The sequence below is a fragment of the Epinephelus moara genome, chromosome 1 (assembly GCF_006386435.1).
Source record: "Epinephelus moara isolate mb chromosome 1, YSFRI_EMoa_1.0, whole genome shotgun sequence".
In the NCBI taxonomy this organism is placed as follows: domain Eukaryota; kingdom Metazoa; phylum Chordata; class Actinopteri; order Perciformes; family Serranidae; genus Epinephelus; species Epinephelus moara.
The window spans coordinates 25,367,917-25,385,089 of record NC_065506.1 but is presented as its reverse complement, the minus strand read 5'-3'; the positions used below and the strand labels follow the sequence as shown (position 1 = coordinate 25,385,089).

The window sequence follows — 17,173 nt, the reverse complement described above, 5'->3', positions numbered from 1 at the left end:
CTTGTACAAACAGAATTGTTCTCAAGTGGCACGTAGAAGCCATTGAAGAGAATTTGTGGCATTCACCAATTTTCTCTTCAGGTAAATTAACAAAATTCCCAAGTCACCTGTCGCACAAGTCTTATACAGACACACGGGAAAAACACAGATGTGACTGGAATCTTAATGCCTCACTCAAAATGAATTAGGAGTTTAAATGTGATACCAAAATACAGACAAACTGTAGAATTTATATTGTTTTCACTCTACATTTTTGTGAATGAAACTAATAGAGCTGCAAATTTACTTGAGACACAAAGAAAAGAGCACGCGGCCCAGACTGTGCCCGCACAACATCGTATTCAATTTGTGATCTTTATTCCTGCAGTGTCTGTCTGGATGCACACTGTGTGATTCAAAGACTATTTTTATAAAGGCAGTGGTCTGGCCACACAGATATATTGACCTAACTGAGACAGCCAGAGCCATTAGCCTGCTAAAAGAGCGGGGATGTGTCTCCTATTGATCTGGCAGTGATGTGTCGTTTGCACAGCATGCAGCAGAACTGATTGTGAAGGTTTTCCCAGAAAAAAAAAGAAACAGCCTAGTTGTTTTTTTTTTATGTATTTGTTTTTCAGGCCAGGGCCGCTTCATCAGTGCTTTCAACACAAGATCAAAAGAACTTCTACAGCTATTTAACACACAGCAGCACCAGCAGTGTTCAAAAGGATGTCAGCTAAAGATTGGTGCAGCTGCATGTTAAATGCAGTGTTTTAAAACCAGGGCTGCTCTGACAGATGTGGTGGAGGGACAAAAGGACCGCACACATCATGCACACAGACAACTCAACTGTACATTCAACATGTGCTGGTCTCTTTGAAGGGACAGTTCACCCCCAGATCAGAAATACATATTTTTCCTCTTATCTCTAAGGCTATTTATGAATTAAGATTGTTTTAGTGTGACTTGTAAAGTGTGGAGGTATCAGCCGTAGAGATGTCTGCCTTCTCTCAATTATAATGGAGCTAGACAGCACTCAGCATGTGGTGCTCAGACTGCCAAAAATATATTTTTGAAGAACTCAACAGCAATGTCTCTTTTCAGGAATCATGACTCGGTTACTCAAGATAATCCACAGACCTTGTTGTTAGCAGTTTGATGAAGGAACTATTTTCTTTCTACCGAACTACACCCACCAACCATATCACTAGGCAGAGGGGAGCGTGCATCTACTGCTTGCTCACCTAGCACCACTGAGCTAGCTAACGTTACAGCTCATCTGAGGAGGACGCCATTAATGTTTACATCTTGAGCTGTCATGAGCACGCTGCACGAGCCTCTCGTCCATGAGTAGATGCACTCTTCCTTCGGCGTGGATATGGTTGGTTGGTGTAGTTTGGTAGAAAGAAAATAGTTCCTACATGAAACTGCTCACAACAAGGTCTGTGGATTATCTTGAGTAACCAAGTCATGACTTCTGGAAAGAGACATTAGTGTTGAGTTTTTCAAATGTATTTTTTGGCGCTTTGAGCACCACAATCTGGGTGCCGTCTAGTTCTATTATATTTGAGAGAAGGCAGACATCTCTACAGCCGATATCTCCAACACTCTGCAACTCACACTAAAACAAGCTAGATTGATGGATAGCGCTACAGGGAAGAGGAAATATATGTATTTTTGAATTTGGGGTGAACTGACCCTTTAAACAGTACTGTACATCTGGTATGGGTTTAAGCCTCTAAGGCCAAACTCTGTGCTGGCAGTCTTTAAATTTATACGTGAAAGTTAATTTCTTGAAACAGGAACTCACATGCACACACACGCATCTGTTCATGTGATGTGTATATATAGCATGTACAGAGCATTGCAACAGAATTTCTTCACCCCCCCGGCTCCTTCACTCATGTAGCGTCCAATCACCCATGTTCCTCACTTTTAAGTCGGGGCAGGATTTGTCTCTGTTGGACACACACACACACATGTACATGATCTCATGGGATTTTTGCCCTGTGGTCTGCAAAACACCCTGTCAATCCCAACTTCAACAGAGCATTACTCTCTGAGGGTGTGTGTGTGTGTGTGTGTGTGTGTGTGTGTACGCGCGCGCACCTCAGTGTGTGCTGAAGCCTATTTATTGTGTTCTTGTATCCAGACTGTGTTCAGGGAGCAGTTCCAGCTTGCAGCTTTGCTCACACATTCAGCTGTGTGCTTTTGTGCGTAGGAGTGTTTGTGCATGTGTGCATTTGTCTGTACACATGTATGAATTTATGCTTTTGTGCATTTTTCTGTGTTTCTATTCCTCGTGTTGATTATTTCTTGTGTGTATGTGTAGTTGCAGACATAAACAATGGAAGTCAGACCTGCCGGCCTCCAGCGTTGTCATCACCTTTCACAATGAGGCTCGCTCTGCACTGCTGCGCACTGTGGTCAGGTAGGTCAATGGTGTGTGTTATTCACTTCAAAAAAAGAAAACCTTCTCTATTTTGATTTACAGACTTTTTTTAATTCGTTTTATCTTCCTATAAATTCTCTCTCTCTCTCTCTCTCTCTCTCTCTCTCCCCTCTTTCAGTGTCCTGAAGAAAAGCCCTTCTCACTTGGTCAAAGAAATCATTCTGGTCGACGACTACAGTGATAACTGTGAGTAATGCACGCAAACAAATTGTACAAACAAACAAGCCAAATAAAATCAGTGTGTAAATGCATGCTTTGTGTGTGTTTCAGCGGAGGATGGAGCGCTGCTGGGGAAGATTGAAAAAGTGCGTGTGCTGAGAAACGACCGCAGAGAAGGTAGTTAGAAGAAGAAAAGAAGTTTTATTTTATTCAAAGGAACATCTCAGTGCTGTTTTATGAATGCAATTATTCACTCCATGGTTTGAGGGTTGAATCATTCTAAATGGGGTTTTTTGTGACTGATGTTTCTCTCAGGACTGATGCGTTCGAGGGTTCGTGGTGCAGACGCCGCCACGGCACCCGTCCTCACCTTCTTGGACTCTCACTGTGAATGTAATGACCACTGGCTAGAGCCGCTTCTGGAGAGAGTGGCTGAGGTAAGCACACACACACACACCCCTATACATCAGTAAGAAACATTATCATACATATAAAGAAAGTAAAAGTTGAACAAGTCCAACCAGAAAAACAAAGGATAAGAGACATTTTTGTGTTGTGATGTTAAGACAGAGATACTGAAAGATTGTTGAGGCTCAAAGATTAAAATCTAAACCGTCCACACACACACACACACACACACTCTGTAAGTCGCTCTGGCTTTGACCTCCTTTTTTCTCTAAACACTGCTTGTCAGGTGTCTTTTAAAAGTGACAGCTAAAATACATAGCACCAGTCCTCAGCTGTTTATATTTGGATGTAAAGCATTAATATATTACTGTTAATAAACTGCATTGATTTCAGTTATATTTTTTGGCATGCTCATTCTCCATCAGCAGGGCGCGTGCACTTTATAGTTCCGTTGTAACCATGTTTTCAGACAATGTGTCATCATGTAAAAAAAAAAGGGGAAAAAACAACCCAACCACAAAACTGTAACGTCTCAGAGTAGAAGGTTTCTGAAGAGTCTGTCTCAGTATTTTAAATATGTGCTGTATTACAGTGCTTAACATACATTCACAGTACTGATGCTGTCATTAATATTTATAGGGGAGCCAATTTTTTCCTTCCCTCTTTTACAAAGAGGCCAGAGGTCAGCTACAGAGCAGCACCCCCGGAGCTGCTGGTCCGTCAGTCAGTGTCTCGTTAACATTCATGTGGAAAAATGAGGAGCGCGTGACTTCAGTAACACAGGAATGTTTGGACTCTTTCAGTATAAAAGCACATTTTCACAGCTTCATAAGACAGTGAATCAGTAGGTTTTTTAAAAAATTTTTTTTATAAGTTTATATACTAATTAACTCCTGAGGGGAAATTCAGTTTTTCACCCTGTTGTCATACACACACAGGCCCGAAATACACACATGTACAAACAGGACCTATACATGCATTAAATGGGGAGATGTCAGAGCGAGGGGGCTGCCCTGGACAGGTGCCCCAAGCAGGTGGGGGTTCTGTGCCTTGCTCAAGGGCATCTCTGCAGTGCCCAGGAAGTTAATTGGCACCTCCCCAGCTACCAGTCCATGCTCCATATTTGGTCTGGACGGGGACTTGTACTGGCGACCCTCAAGTTCCCAACCAGAGTCCCTATGGACTGAGCTGCTGCCAAATATAGAATATAAAAGAAATGAAATATCTCAAAACAAATGTCATAAAAAAAAAGTCATAGTATAGTATGTCATACGATCTCATAAATTATTACAGTATGTCATGAAAATGTCGAAGTGTATGTACACTTTTTCCTTGTGGCTCTCAATTATATGCTAGCCCCCGAAAATGGCACTCAGAGTGCTTTCAGACCTAAAGTTGTCTTGCTTTGGTCCAAATCAGCGACTGATTTTGTTACAAAGTTGCATAATTGCCTAGAGTTGGTTCGTGTTATATATAAATATCTTGTGTGAGAAAGCTGCTCTTGATTGGTCAGAATTTTCCATGTGGGAAAAATCCAGGAAGTAAACAAAACGTTGAAGAAGAGTACACTTGGCAAGATAACTGCGACACTTTCTAATTTCACAATGGAGGGACAACTACGCGGGTTGATTTTAGCGCTGCTCATCGTGGACTATATTGCCGTCATTGTTCATTTTAGTCAAACCATACAGTTTGAAAACGAGGTGCGGCTCCAACTAGAAAACAATGTTTTGATGCATTGGATGTACTGAATGTGCATATTAAGGCAGTACAGGAGGAGGTGCACATTAATAATCCTCCAGGACTGTAACATGCTCATGCTTGTTGAACCAGTGTGGTCGGAACACATTCTTACCACAAATGAACCACACCAGAGTTCGTTTGTAACTGAACCGAGACCACCTCCTCAAGAAGGTCTCACTCCGGTTGCTTTGTTGCACACCCGAGTGCGATTGCTGTGTTCACACCTGCCCAAATGAACCGCACTTAGGGGGCAAACGAACTTGAGTTCAATTGAACCAAACCAAACAGAACAGGAATGAAAGAACTCTCAGATCGGAGGTTTTAAAAGTTTTGATGACTAAGATGTGTGTTTCAGAATGCTCTAAAGTGGTCAATTTAGTTGTTAAGTTTTGAAATTGTCTACCGAGGGTCGGGTTGCAATTCGTATTAAATAGGTGCCCTGGATGTCTCTTTTAGTTAGCGAGATGCGATTTATCCTTTGGGATAATAACAGTCCAGTGTCAGAGCAGTTGGATAGAGATGCAGGTTTATTTGATTTAAAACGACAGACCTCTCTCAGGTTTATGTTTCCCTCTTCTCTAACCACTGCGAGCTGTAAAAGGAAAATCCTTAAACAGAATAAACTCTATTACAGATTAACAGCGTGCTGATATTTAAAGTGAAGTCTCTTAGTAATAACTTGAGAGGGAACTTCTTGATTAAACGTAACCTCAGAAGTGGGGCACTTTGTGTAAAATGGAGGTTGTTTGTTAAATATTTATCTGATGTGTCTGAAAATAGTCTGATTCTGCATTTGATCCTCCCAAACGTGGTGTTTTGTCATTCCCCAGTTAATAAGCGCCCGGAGCCAAATCTGAAACATTTTGCTGTCAAAGTAATTGACTTTGCTTTTCTTTGCTTTAGTTGCACTTCTAAATAATGAATCACTCAATACAAAGCAGAAATCAGAAAAAGTGCCGTCTGTGTGGGTGTAACCTCGTGTGTCATATCAAAAGGTTTCAACCCAAAATAAATAAACTCAGTCAGTACCTGGAGGCTTGTTCTGTTGTTGTCATTGTGGCCACTTGAGCAATTCTGTCTCCAAACTCCTGCGTGATGTGGCTCTGTGGGAGTGATTTAGTGTGGAACAGACAGAGCAGCTTTACTTTCAGTTACACTTCATAAACACAGTGATAAACTAAATGCAGAGCATAAACTAAACAACATGAGTCACTGGTGCTGAGGGAAATATTTACGTCTGCTCGAAAATGACAAACAATATGGTCAACTTAGACTTTTAGTTCATTTTTTTATCAATGCACCACACTTCCTGTTATTGCCATCCAAAGTCTGTTGAAAACGCTCTGATGAAATATTTTGTCTCCGTGCTTCCTTCTCAGGACAAGACCAGAGTAGTTTCTCCGATCATTGATGTAATCAACATGGACAACTTCCAGTATGTCGGAGCGTCGGCTGATCTGAAAGGAGGTACGGTACACAAGTAGAGAGCTACACACACACACACACACACACACACACACACACACACAGGATGTCCTGTGTGTCAGTTCAGCAGTGTTAATACCTGGTGTTTTGAGATCCTGTGCTCTTAAGCAGTTTTCACTTAAGGCTGCTGTGACTTTTTCTCACACCCAAGACAAACACTTTGGTTAAGTGTACACACACGCAGTGCATGTTTAGTTTAACGGCTTACCGGACATAAACTGTGCCCTCCACACTGCACACTGATTCCTTTTTTCTACAAACAGGGTTGCAGTGGTGCACTGTCGTATAAATATATATAAATTATTATAAATATATAATGTAAATTGTATACTGTGGTACGAAAAATTGACTGTTAGCATATCATGTTAATTTGCTAATGATGATAGTGAAAGAAATGCACCTGAAGAATCTCATCTGCATTCCTTTCCGACTGCCTGTCAGACGTTTATGTTGTAGGTATTACATGAGTATAAGGTGATGAATCGGACAGCTTCACTATTTACTTAACGTTACTGACTGTTTCACAATACAGTACAGCTGTTTTATTACATTGGCATTAAAGGGGCATTATAGATTCACTTCACAAGGATGGTTTCAGCCACAGGTGCTGTCCCTGTGTGCATTCATCCTCTGTCTCCCTCAGCCATAAGCTTCAAGGAGACTGCATTTTTCACTGTTTCCATATTTTGTCATGTATGACAAAACTCAAAATGGAAACTGTAAGAGGATTACTTGATCACTATAAATTATTTAAACAGCATTTGTATGTGAATGATTCTGTCCGAAGCTTTTTTAATCCTTTCTGACTGTAACCATCATTACTATAAGTGGTTTTCACTGTAATATAAACATTTTTATTACATAAATTACAATGATTTATTACATAAATTATATTACATAAATGGTGAAATAATAATAATTATTATTGACAGTAATTATATATATGTCAGTATAAGTCAACACAGATATTGCTGCACATTCATCTACAATNGTCAGACCTGTTAAAACGTAAGAGAAAGGGCATACCTTCAAGTGCAAAGTTAGTCCACTAAACAAGCTTTTTTCCACAAAGACCGCCTCATGTCGTTAGGATAAATGTCAGAGAACATATAGACAAATAATAATATAATAATAATAATAATAATATAAACAAATTTAGGACGTTAGGAGACAGGTTGAAATAAACCAAAATTTTCCTTTAAATGACCTCTGTTGCAGAAAGTGTATTGATACATAGATATCTTTACAACACTAGTTCTGAAGGCAATTCATAAATGGGCCCCAGATGGTTTGAAAGCTTTCTTGTTCGTCTTTTAGTGTGTATGTATTTTTTTTCCTCAGGCCATGGCCCAATATGTGGTCTACTGTGGTACTTTTTAGATACTATTTCCTGCTGCATTTTGAGTATGTAGTACATTCATACAGCTAAACTGACTTTTATGTCTCCTCCTCTGCTTTCTAGTATTACTATATAGAGTAAAACTAGGACACAGCCATGCACATGGTCAGATTTATGGGTTGTTCTCTCTGTGCTGACACATGAACACAGACAGACATGTGAGATCAGGCAGCTGCAGATGTATCCAGTCAACTGATCTGAACCTGCCAAATCTAATTACATAACCAGACCTCTACTTAATCCCAACTAATGGTCATACTGGCATTGTCCTTTCATCCTCTGTTTGTGTGTGTGTGTGTGTGTGTTTATGTTGGCAGGTTTTGACTGGAATTTGGTGTTTAAATGGGACTACATGACTCTGGATCAGAGACGATCCAGACAAGGCAACCCCATCGCCCCTATAAAGTAAGACAGACACACTCGCACATCTACTGAAGTCATCATACATGTTTGACTCACTTTTGTGTGCCAGTTTCCACCTACTACTAATCTTGCCCATTTCCTCGCCCCATCCTCCTGCCCGCTTTCTCTCCCCTCCTGCAGGACTCCGATGATAGCAGGAGGTTTATTTGTCATGGATAAGGAGTACTTTGAGCTGCTGGGAAAGTATGACATGATGATGGATGTGTGGGGAGGAGAGAACCTCGGTAAGTGCTGCTATAAAGTGCAAATGCTAATTCAGTAGAGTCACGGTGGAGCATGGAGTCAGTAGAATCACAGTAGACAGATGATGGTGGTTGGGAGATGAAAGTACGACACAATAATTGGATGTCAGAGGAATAGAAAATCTAGGTGAGTGAAAGAAAGGAGAAAACAAATAGTGATGTGTGTGATTAAGAGTGGAAAGTAAAGTGGCAGGTAGAGAAAATAAGCTGTCAACATTTACCATCAATACACTTCGCTGCTGTAATGTGTTACACCCAGACTGTCTCATTCCCCAAATATCAGCCTCTAGAGGTGACAGGCGTGTCAGAAGTTTTGCCAGAGGCATTAAAAAAATAGTTTGACATTTTGGGAAATGCAGTTATTAGCTTTCTTGTGAGACTCAGATAAGAAGATTGATACCAGGGATGTCTGTGAGCACATATGAAGCTGCAGCCAGTTAGCTTAGCCTCGCACAAAGACTGGGAATGCGGGAAACCGCCAGCATGTCTTTGTCTAACAGTCATAAAGTCTGCCTACCAGCAACTCTAATGCCTACCATACACTAGGAGTCCTTGAAAGGATAAATACCTTTGAAAGACTAAAGTCTCTCACATCTAAAAACAATGCTTTTTCAGTCACTCTCTTTAAGATTTAGCATAGACTGGGCATCTTGCAGGGTCAATATTTGCAAGACTGCAACTGGATTCCTTTTCAGATCATTACCCATCCTGCTCCTGGTGTAAAATATGACACCAAACTCACTTAAAGATATGTGACATATTAACAACTCCTCACATGTCCACAAAAGCACATAACTCAAGATGAAAGGTGTCATATGTCAACAGCATTCTTGTCAGTTTGGCATCAATTTAATAATAGTCTTTTCCTACTGTATTTTCATACAATTTCGCACCAAGAATTTCGTACATTCTGGATATGTCGCCTCAACTCGCTACCAGCCTCCGATGGTTAGCTGCGCTATTTGAGTGAGAGGAGACTGTGGGAATGAGAAGATTACAGTTTTCAAAAGTTAAAATTTCTCACTAAAATAAGTCCTTGTTTTTGGAAACACGCAGACTTAAACACAGACTCTTGTTCACGCCACAAGAAAACCGAGACTTGTTCACACTCTTGTGCCTCCACAGAGACTCGTTCATGTTTACTGTGCTGCTTCTTATTTAGCTGGAGAGAGCGAAGCTTTTGGTTGTTGACAGTGTTCATGTCATTGAACTTCAGTATTTGCATTAGCCAGGACTAAAAAGTTAAGATACTATAAAGCATGATTGCCTTTTTTGAAACATACAAACAAGGAAAAGACTGACGCAAGACAGCTCGGACTGAGTTGAATGACCACCTTTCACCAATGGATGGATTATTGAACGGGCCTGTCAGGCACAGGCCCAGGGACCCACAGTGTCAGGGGGCCCCCTTGGCTTCATCTTTAAAATCTTAAATGCCAAATCAACATATACAGACCAGGAAGAGACTTAAGATGACCACAAGGAGACAAAAACACACAAAAGATGCATAGTGACCAAAAGAGATGCAAAACCACCACAAAGTCTGTGTGTCTTCCTCCCATATAGGAGAGGTGGTGGAGCCCTTTGCATTTCTGTATCCAGGGGCCCACTGTCTCATAATCAGCCCATGCTTACACTGAACGACCAGGATCACAGGAGTGCACACCAACTGAGATAAAATTTTATACAGACGATAGTGAAATTGCTTGAAAAAGTGTTATGTCTCATTTGTTTAATCGGAACATAAAGTAAAATGTAAAAATAACAATTTGTGTTTTGGGGCTGGTAGGTGGACTGTCTTACCTTTTGGACAGAGTCAGGGTAGCTGCTTCCCTCTGTTTTCAGTCTTTATTCTAAGTTAAACCAACTAAATGCTGCAGCTTCATATTCAAAGTACAGATGTGGGTGGTATCGTACTTCAAGAAGGCAAATTATTGTATTTCCCAAAATGTCAAATTATTCCTTTAAGTCTTAAACAGGTAAATATTTGTATTTTTGGTTTATTCTTAAATGCTTTTGTTCTGAAAAACAGAGCTTTGCTCACGTGTAAACTCTGCACTGTCTCGCACCAGTGATGATTCTCACGGTGTGATCAACTCATGAGCTCATTTTTTGGTTTCCGTGCCAGGATCATGAAAAGGAGCAGAAAATCCTTCAGTAATTTGGTGGTCATATCTGGCTAAAAGAGTCTTCCAGACTGCATTTGATCTCAGAAAATTACAGTGTTAATGTGATAATGATTACAGTCGGTATTGAGTGAAAATAACCATAGTGTACACAATGGAGATCATTTGCAAACAGCACAATGAGATAATAACAGCTGTGTCTCCCTGTTGCCTTTGTCTGAATTCACTTGGGAAATCGTCGAGAATAAACAGAATGATTCATGTTTTCTCGAGACGGTGCAATGATTCAGAGATGGATTGACAATTCAGATACTGATTTACTTGTGTGCTCGTTTAGACTTATTCAAATGCAGACAGTGCTGGAGAGGGAACATGACAACATCAACGCACTGAAAACATTAATGAGGTGCAGACGTCCTGAGTTAACGACGCCACAAGACTTCTTACACTCTGCTTATAATAATCAGCTGTGGTATTTTTATGGAAACAATTTGTCGGAACAAAGGTAACCTTGTGTGTTTGTGTGTGTGCGCTTGTGTTTGTGTGTTTCAGAGATCTCATTTCGAGTGTGGCAGTGTGGTGGTAGCCTGGAGATCATCCCCTGTAGCAGAGTTGGCCATGTCTTCAGAAAGCAACATCCATACACGTTCCCCGGCGGGAGTGGGACTGTATTTGCAAGGTAACTCTCACACACACACCTTCTAACTCCCAACTCATCAAATACCGATGCTCAGTCAGTTGCCATCAGCGTTAAAATATGACGCGCAAGGTACCCTACCTGTATCTACTTTAGTCGCCACCTGTTACATGCATTATGTCTCTTCAAAAAACCATCAGTTTTCACAGGAAGTGGACAGTTTCAGTTCGTTAAATGCATGTAGTCTTTTTAAAATAAACTTAGAATGTTGGTAAAACACTGCGTTATAAGGTTTAAGCAGCAAAAAGTGGTTAAGTTTTAAAAAAAAAATTGTGGTTTGACTTAAAATAGGTACATTTTCTACTAACGTAATGTAACATCATATGTAATCAGCACTGTGTGCTACAGTACACATACCAGCACACTATGTTAATAAAATAACTTGATTGACTTTTGGTTGCACACAGGACATGAATAACAGACTCCTGGGTGAAAGTCCAGAGTTTGTTTGACCCATCAGCTTCCCCTTTTCCTCGCCCTATGCAGACTTTCTTGCTTTTTATACTATGGCAGGTGCCTTGGTACGTCAGGTCTGATGCTGAGGGCCACTGACCACGCGTCGGTATTTGAAGAGTGGGGAGTGAGACTGGGTTGCCACACACACACACACACTCACACTCACACACACACACATACACACAGACACAAGAGGGTTGAACACTTATTAACCATCCAAGCTCCTCCCATCACGCTCATTCATCGATTTACTGAAGAACAATATTATCCATACACACACGTCACACTGCTGCCACTTGTTTAATCTATACTGGATATCTTGTGCCTCTCTTTATGAGCCATTGAAGTCCTCCTTCAGACATGTTTTAAAGTATACTGTTATTTTGTTCAACATGATTCCACATAATATTTAAAACAACTGAAAAGGCACTGCAAGCAGATCTGCTCTTTCTCCCTCCTTGAGAAATTCGGGATCTGGCTTCTGCTGCACCCATTACTGCTGCTTGCACAAGGTTGGCACATCAAGATGACTAGCGTTAGCATGAGAGGAAACATTAGAGAGATTCAGCCAAACATGTTTGAGCTTCAGTCAGATACAGATGAGGAGTCTGTTGTGCACCAAAATCAGCGACTACCAGATGTATCAGATTAATAAATGTAGTCAGCATCTTTTATTTGTTTATGTTGTTTATTAGCTTAAAGGCTAACTGGCAGTGGCTGACACTGCGTTAGTGGTTGTGAAACAGACAATAATATCTGCTACGATGGGGTTTATCGTAGATAGCAGAAGAAAGCTCTAGGTTTACGACAACAAACTGCACACACCGGAATGTTTGCTGTTAAAACTGTGACTATGCTAATGCTAACTCTGCTCTCTGTACTGACACTGTGCTGGGGTTTTCAGATTTCTTTGTTGGTATTGTGTTGAAGTCTGTTCTCCCTTCAATACGTGTTTCCTGTATTAGACAGTAATTAGCTTTCATGTTAGTGACGTACCTAATCCAACGTGTACAGACGTCACCCCCTTCAGTAGAGGAATGTGAAAACACCTCTCTAGTGGCAAACTTTGCACAGACACAAGTCCGTATAGTCAAGCTCAGACATTTTCGGGGACATAAACAGAAGAAAAACACATTATTGAGTGGAGGAGGACTCTTAAGTCATGATTTAACCGTATTATTAATGAATGTCTACTAATCTCAGGGTTGGTGGTTTGGTCCCCAGCTCCTCTTGTCCACATTGAAGCAATTAAATGAATTTCCCAAAATTTGAAACTGTCCCTAAATCTGAACATGCCTATTGGGCAGTCCTCATCTGCTGAGGAAAATCATGTGATACAATTGCAAAAGATCCAGTTTTTTGGGGGGTATTATTTTCTTTTTCGTTTGGGTTGACTACTTCTCCCCCCATACAATACTCTTCAGACTTAATACTAACATTGTTTGATACCCTTGCCTCTTTTATCAAGCGCTGTTGTAAACACTGAAACATACATTATTGCATTTTACTACAGCTTTGAGAATTAAACCAGTGAGGCATAATTAAAACCAAGCACCAGCAATTAAAAAACAATAAAAAGTAATCACAGGGAAAATTGGCTTCAGATTTAGAAAGAATGCGCTTCTTAAATATAGAAGATCTGTTTTTGCATGTGCTTCCCTTTAGAGCTCTGATAAATGTGACAACATAATCAGCGGAGATCAAGAATGAGAAACAGGATACACGGAAAGATATGGATCTCTGCTTTGAAACTGTCGCCAACCACAAGTAACAGGCCCTGGAAACGAGCCCAACAAACCCTCACAGCCCTGATTAACAACTGCAACAAATAGATAACAGGGAATTTGAAGTGGTTGTGGTTTCTCTGGTCCTCCCAGTGATGTGCAGCACTATGGAGAAAAAAAACAAGAAATGAAGGGCGTAATAGACCAACAGTGTGGCGTGCCTTCAGAATGAGCTCATCCCTATCTTAAGTTGAATTCTGAAATGGCCACTCAGAGATACTGAGTGATACTTGTGATGTTAGCTGCAGATGAAAATGACTAAATGTTTCTTGATCGCGATCACCGACCAGGAGGTTTAAGATCATCAATCATTGACTCATTAATTTGTCACATGAAATCGTAACAGGTACAACTCCGGTGAAATGTGATTGTGTCAGCTCCTTCAGCTTGTGCACTGCAATTCAGTCCTTTTTCAGCTCTTCTTAAGGTGTTGGCTGCAGGGTAGTTCTGTTAACCCATGGTTTCTGGTTGTGGAATGATTTAACTGTAGTTTTGGGTACAGTTGTTCTGTTGTGCAGTGGTTAGCACTGTCGCCTTACATCAAGAAGTTCCTGCTTTGAACCATAGGGTGGAGGAGTTCCTCTGTGTGGAGTTTGCATGTTCTCCCTGTGTCAGTGTCGGTTTTCTCCGGATACTAAGATAAGATAAGATAAGATAAGATACACCTTTATTGATCCCATAATTGAGAAATTCCAGTGTTCAAAATTAAACTTAAAAAAATTAAATAACTAGGCATGCAAGTACAAAAATACAAGAGACGGCAATAAATAACAATAACAATAATAATAATAATAATATTAATAATAATAATAATAACAATAATAAAATTACTACGGCTTCCTCCCACAGTCCAAAGACATGCAGGTTAATTGGTGACTTTAGATTGGCTGTAGGTGTGAATGTGAGCGTCAATGGTTGTCTGTCTCTATGTGTTGTGATAGTCTTTTCCAGGGTGTACCTCGTCTCTTGCCCAATGTCAGCAGGGATAGGCTCCAGCTTAACAAGATGGCCACATGTTCGCTCCCCCCGAACACAGGAAGCAACTAAATTAGTAGGAAAAATAATCACAGTACACAATACACTGGCCCTCCTCCATCCACCTGGTGAGTAAAAAACAGACCAACATGTTTGCTGTCTTGAAAAAACCTTTCATACCCTGTCACCTGCTATCTGTGGCCAGTCAGGGAGGATTTCTGGAATTAGTGCCACTTTGGCCCAAGTGGCATCAGTCTCCCCTCATTTGGAGCTAAATGGCACTTAATTATACTTTGACAAAAATATTAATCAAATTAACCCTCACAAGAGGCATTATCAGATCATACACAGTGAAACTGATAAACAAGTAAATATTTAATATTGACATTTTAAATGGGAAGTGCGCACAAAACATGACAAGTTCCGGGCTCATTTACATGTTGATCAGATGAGCGAGACAAATGTTCACCTTCCTCTCAGCATACATACCAAAGTTAGCTCAAGGAAATTACATATCAGGGATGGAGAAATTAGACTCCATGACAACCACTATTCTGCAGTTCCAAAAGTAGTTGCGTAACCCTGTCTGACATTTTAAAAATATAGTTTAATTATCGATGGCTGCAGTGATGTTCTCGTGTATCAGCCTCATGAATGGATACTCCCCATGCAGAACGGCTTCGTCTGTGCTTTGAGGCTGCTTCAGTTCATTGTGCTGCCCTTCAGTCTTAAATAAAACCCCAGACACCCTCCCTGTGTCTGCTGGCGGTGACCCTGGGGAGCGACGAGACAGCAACTGTTTTGTCTGTTTGGACGGCTTTATAATTGCTCTGAGAGTAGCATTTCCCAAATATCCAAGACCCTGTTTACACTTGGTTTTAAAATGCGTTTCAGTGATTTGAACAGAAGTGGACAGCCGAGACACATTGCCGTTCACACCTGTGTCCATCAGATGTCTCTGAGGTGTCCAGCTGTTGCTTAGATTTCGTTACTGCCTACAATCACTTCTACTAGAAGGTCAAAGGGCCCAGCGCACAGTTATTACATCAGTCTGTTGCCAGACAAGTGCCAGATTTGTTTCACCCCGGCTGCCTAAAAAAAAAAGTACTAAATGTTAACACCCATTATACATGTACCATCTGTTCCAACCGTTTGGCAGGACTAAGTCATTTGTGACTTGCAATGACCTCGAGCGTTGGCACACTGTCAGCAAAACAATAACCACATCCTGCACTGATGAAGTATTTCCTGTTATGTCCTGGTGGGGGAAGCATCGGGATGCATTAGCGCTACACAACAAAAGATTGGTGGTCAAGTGTGTCGTAGACCAACTTGGCAAGTGGTTTGAATGATCAGATCACAATGCTAGGAGGTCGGATTTAGCGCTGTCCGCTTGAGATTGCCCAAGGGCCATTTTAAAACCAAGTGTAAACAGGGTCCACATTGCATATACTCGACATGTGGAGACAGTACCAACTTAGAATCAATATGAAGACCCCAAATGAAGTTCTCCCAGAGTGCGCTGTCTGCAGTATGTAGCTGGGGTGCAGGTGGATCAGGATGAAAGATTTCTGCAGAAGACAAATATAGCTGCATGTTGAAAATAGCTGTAGTGAAAAATACTGAAACACTGTCTGGTGTCACCTCCACCACAAGAAGTTGAAGTTCACTGATCTTCAGTTGCCAGTGTTGATGGTTTTGGGAGCTTTTAGTCCAGTAGATGCATTTGGACATAGCAGAAGACTCATGCAGGCAAAACAGTGTTTGTGACATTCACTGTAGCAGAAGTTCACTGTGTTAATGCATCACTCCATCCTGTCTGAGCACCAGCCTTGCTGGCTTGTTTGTGAGAATTAACATATAGAATATACTGTAGTCAGATATTTGTCCAGTTTCCCAGACAAAAGCAAAGAAGGCAGCTTCTCTAAACCTGAGTCACCACGGTGCCACTTTTAAGATTCACAGATACAAGTTCTGTACCCGTCTGGAAGGGAACATAGCTGTCATAAGTCAGTCTGACAATTTTTGCTGTCACAGTTTCTTCAGATGTTTTGTGACAGTCAGCTGTCTCATGGTGCACAATTAATAAAGTTTAGAGCTGCAACTAACAGTTGTATTTACCGTTGATTAATCTTGATTAATCATTTGGTCTTAAAAGAAAATTGTGAAGCCTCGTAGGAAATGCCTGTCACAAGGCGATGTCTCCGTATTGCTTGTTTTGTTCGACTGACAGTCCAAAACCCAAAGACGTTCAGTTTATTATCACTAAAGACAAAAGAAGAAGCTGGAAGGAGGGAATGTTTGGTGATTTTGCTTAAAAACAGCAACATAAGAACGACTGAAACAATTATCCAAATGGCTGCTGATGAACATTTAGTGTTGATCAGTTGAAACAAGCCATTTCAGCTCTAATGCATTTAGCTCAATGACTGCAGGGTGAAACCAAAAGTGAATATTCTCTCTCCAAATGTGGAACATATAGACTGAATGTCTGTTCTGGTTTTTACTCAGTTATGCCAACTCAGTAATCCTACTTCATGAGACAGACCTCAGGTACAGCATATAAAATAGTGCAGCTGCAGCAAATTTGCATACATTTCTTTTTTTTACTTTATCTTTATTGCTTTCTTTTTAGAGTGTAATTATAGAAGGTGAAAAGGAAAGAAAATACAAAAAAGGTTGAACAAAGCCTAAAGGGAGGAACAAGTCTGCAGTCTTTTTAGACAACATTACTCTTTATGCCTTTCCTTAATTTACATATTAACTGTTTCCCTCAGCCTTTTGCAAAAAAAATCTTCCTTTAATTTTAGTGTGAGATTCTCCGTCACCAGGATATCATCTGTAA

General features: G+C 40.7%; 1 protein-coding gene across 1 annotated transcript in view; it reads left to right on the top strand.

The window, feature by feature from the left end:
- The window catches only part of galnt2 (UDP-N-acetyl-alpha-D-galactosamine:polypeptide N-acetylgalactosaminyltransferase 2), an 89,487-nt gene that overhangs the window by 58,433 nt on the left and 13,881 nt on the right, over nt 1-17,173 (top strand). The window contains exons 4-11 of the mRNA XM_050053438.1: nt 2,312-2,410; nt 2,550-2,617; nt 2,702-2,767; nt 2,906-3,027; nt 6,121-6,208; nt 7,943-8,030; nt 8,169-8,272; nt 10,969-11,095. Of these exons, the coding sequence (XP_049909395.1) occupies nt 2,312-2,410; nt 2,550-2,617; nt 2,702-2,767; nt 2,906-3,027; nt 6,121-6,208; nt 7,943-8,030; nt 8,169-8,272; nt 10,969-11,095 (762 nt within the window). The remainder of the gene's footprint in view (nt 1-2,311; nt 2,411-2,549; nt 2,618-2,701; nt 2,768-2,905; nt 3,028-6,120; nt 6,209-7,942; nt 8,031-8,168; nt 8,273-10,968; nt 11,096-17,173) is intronic.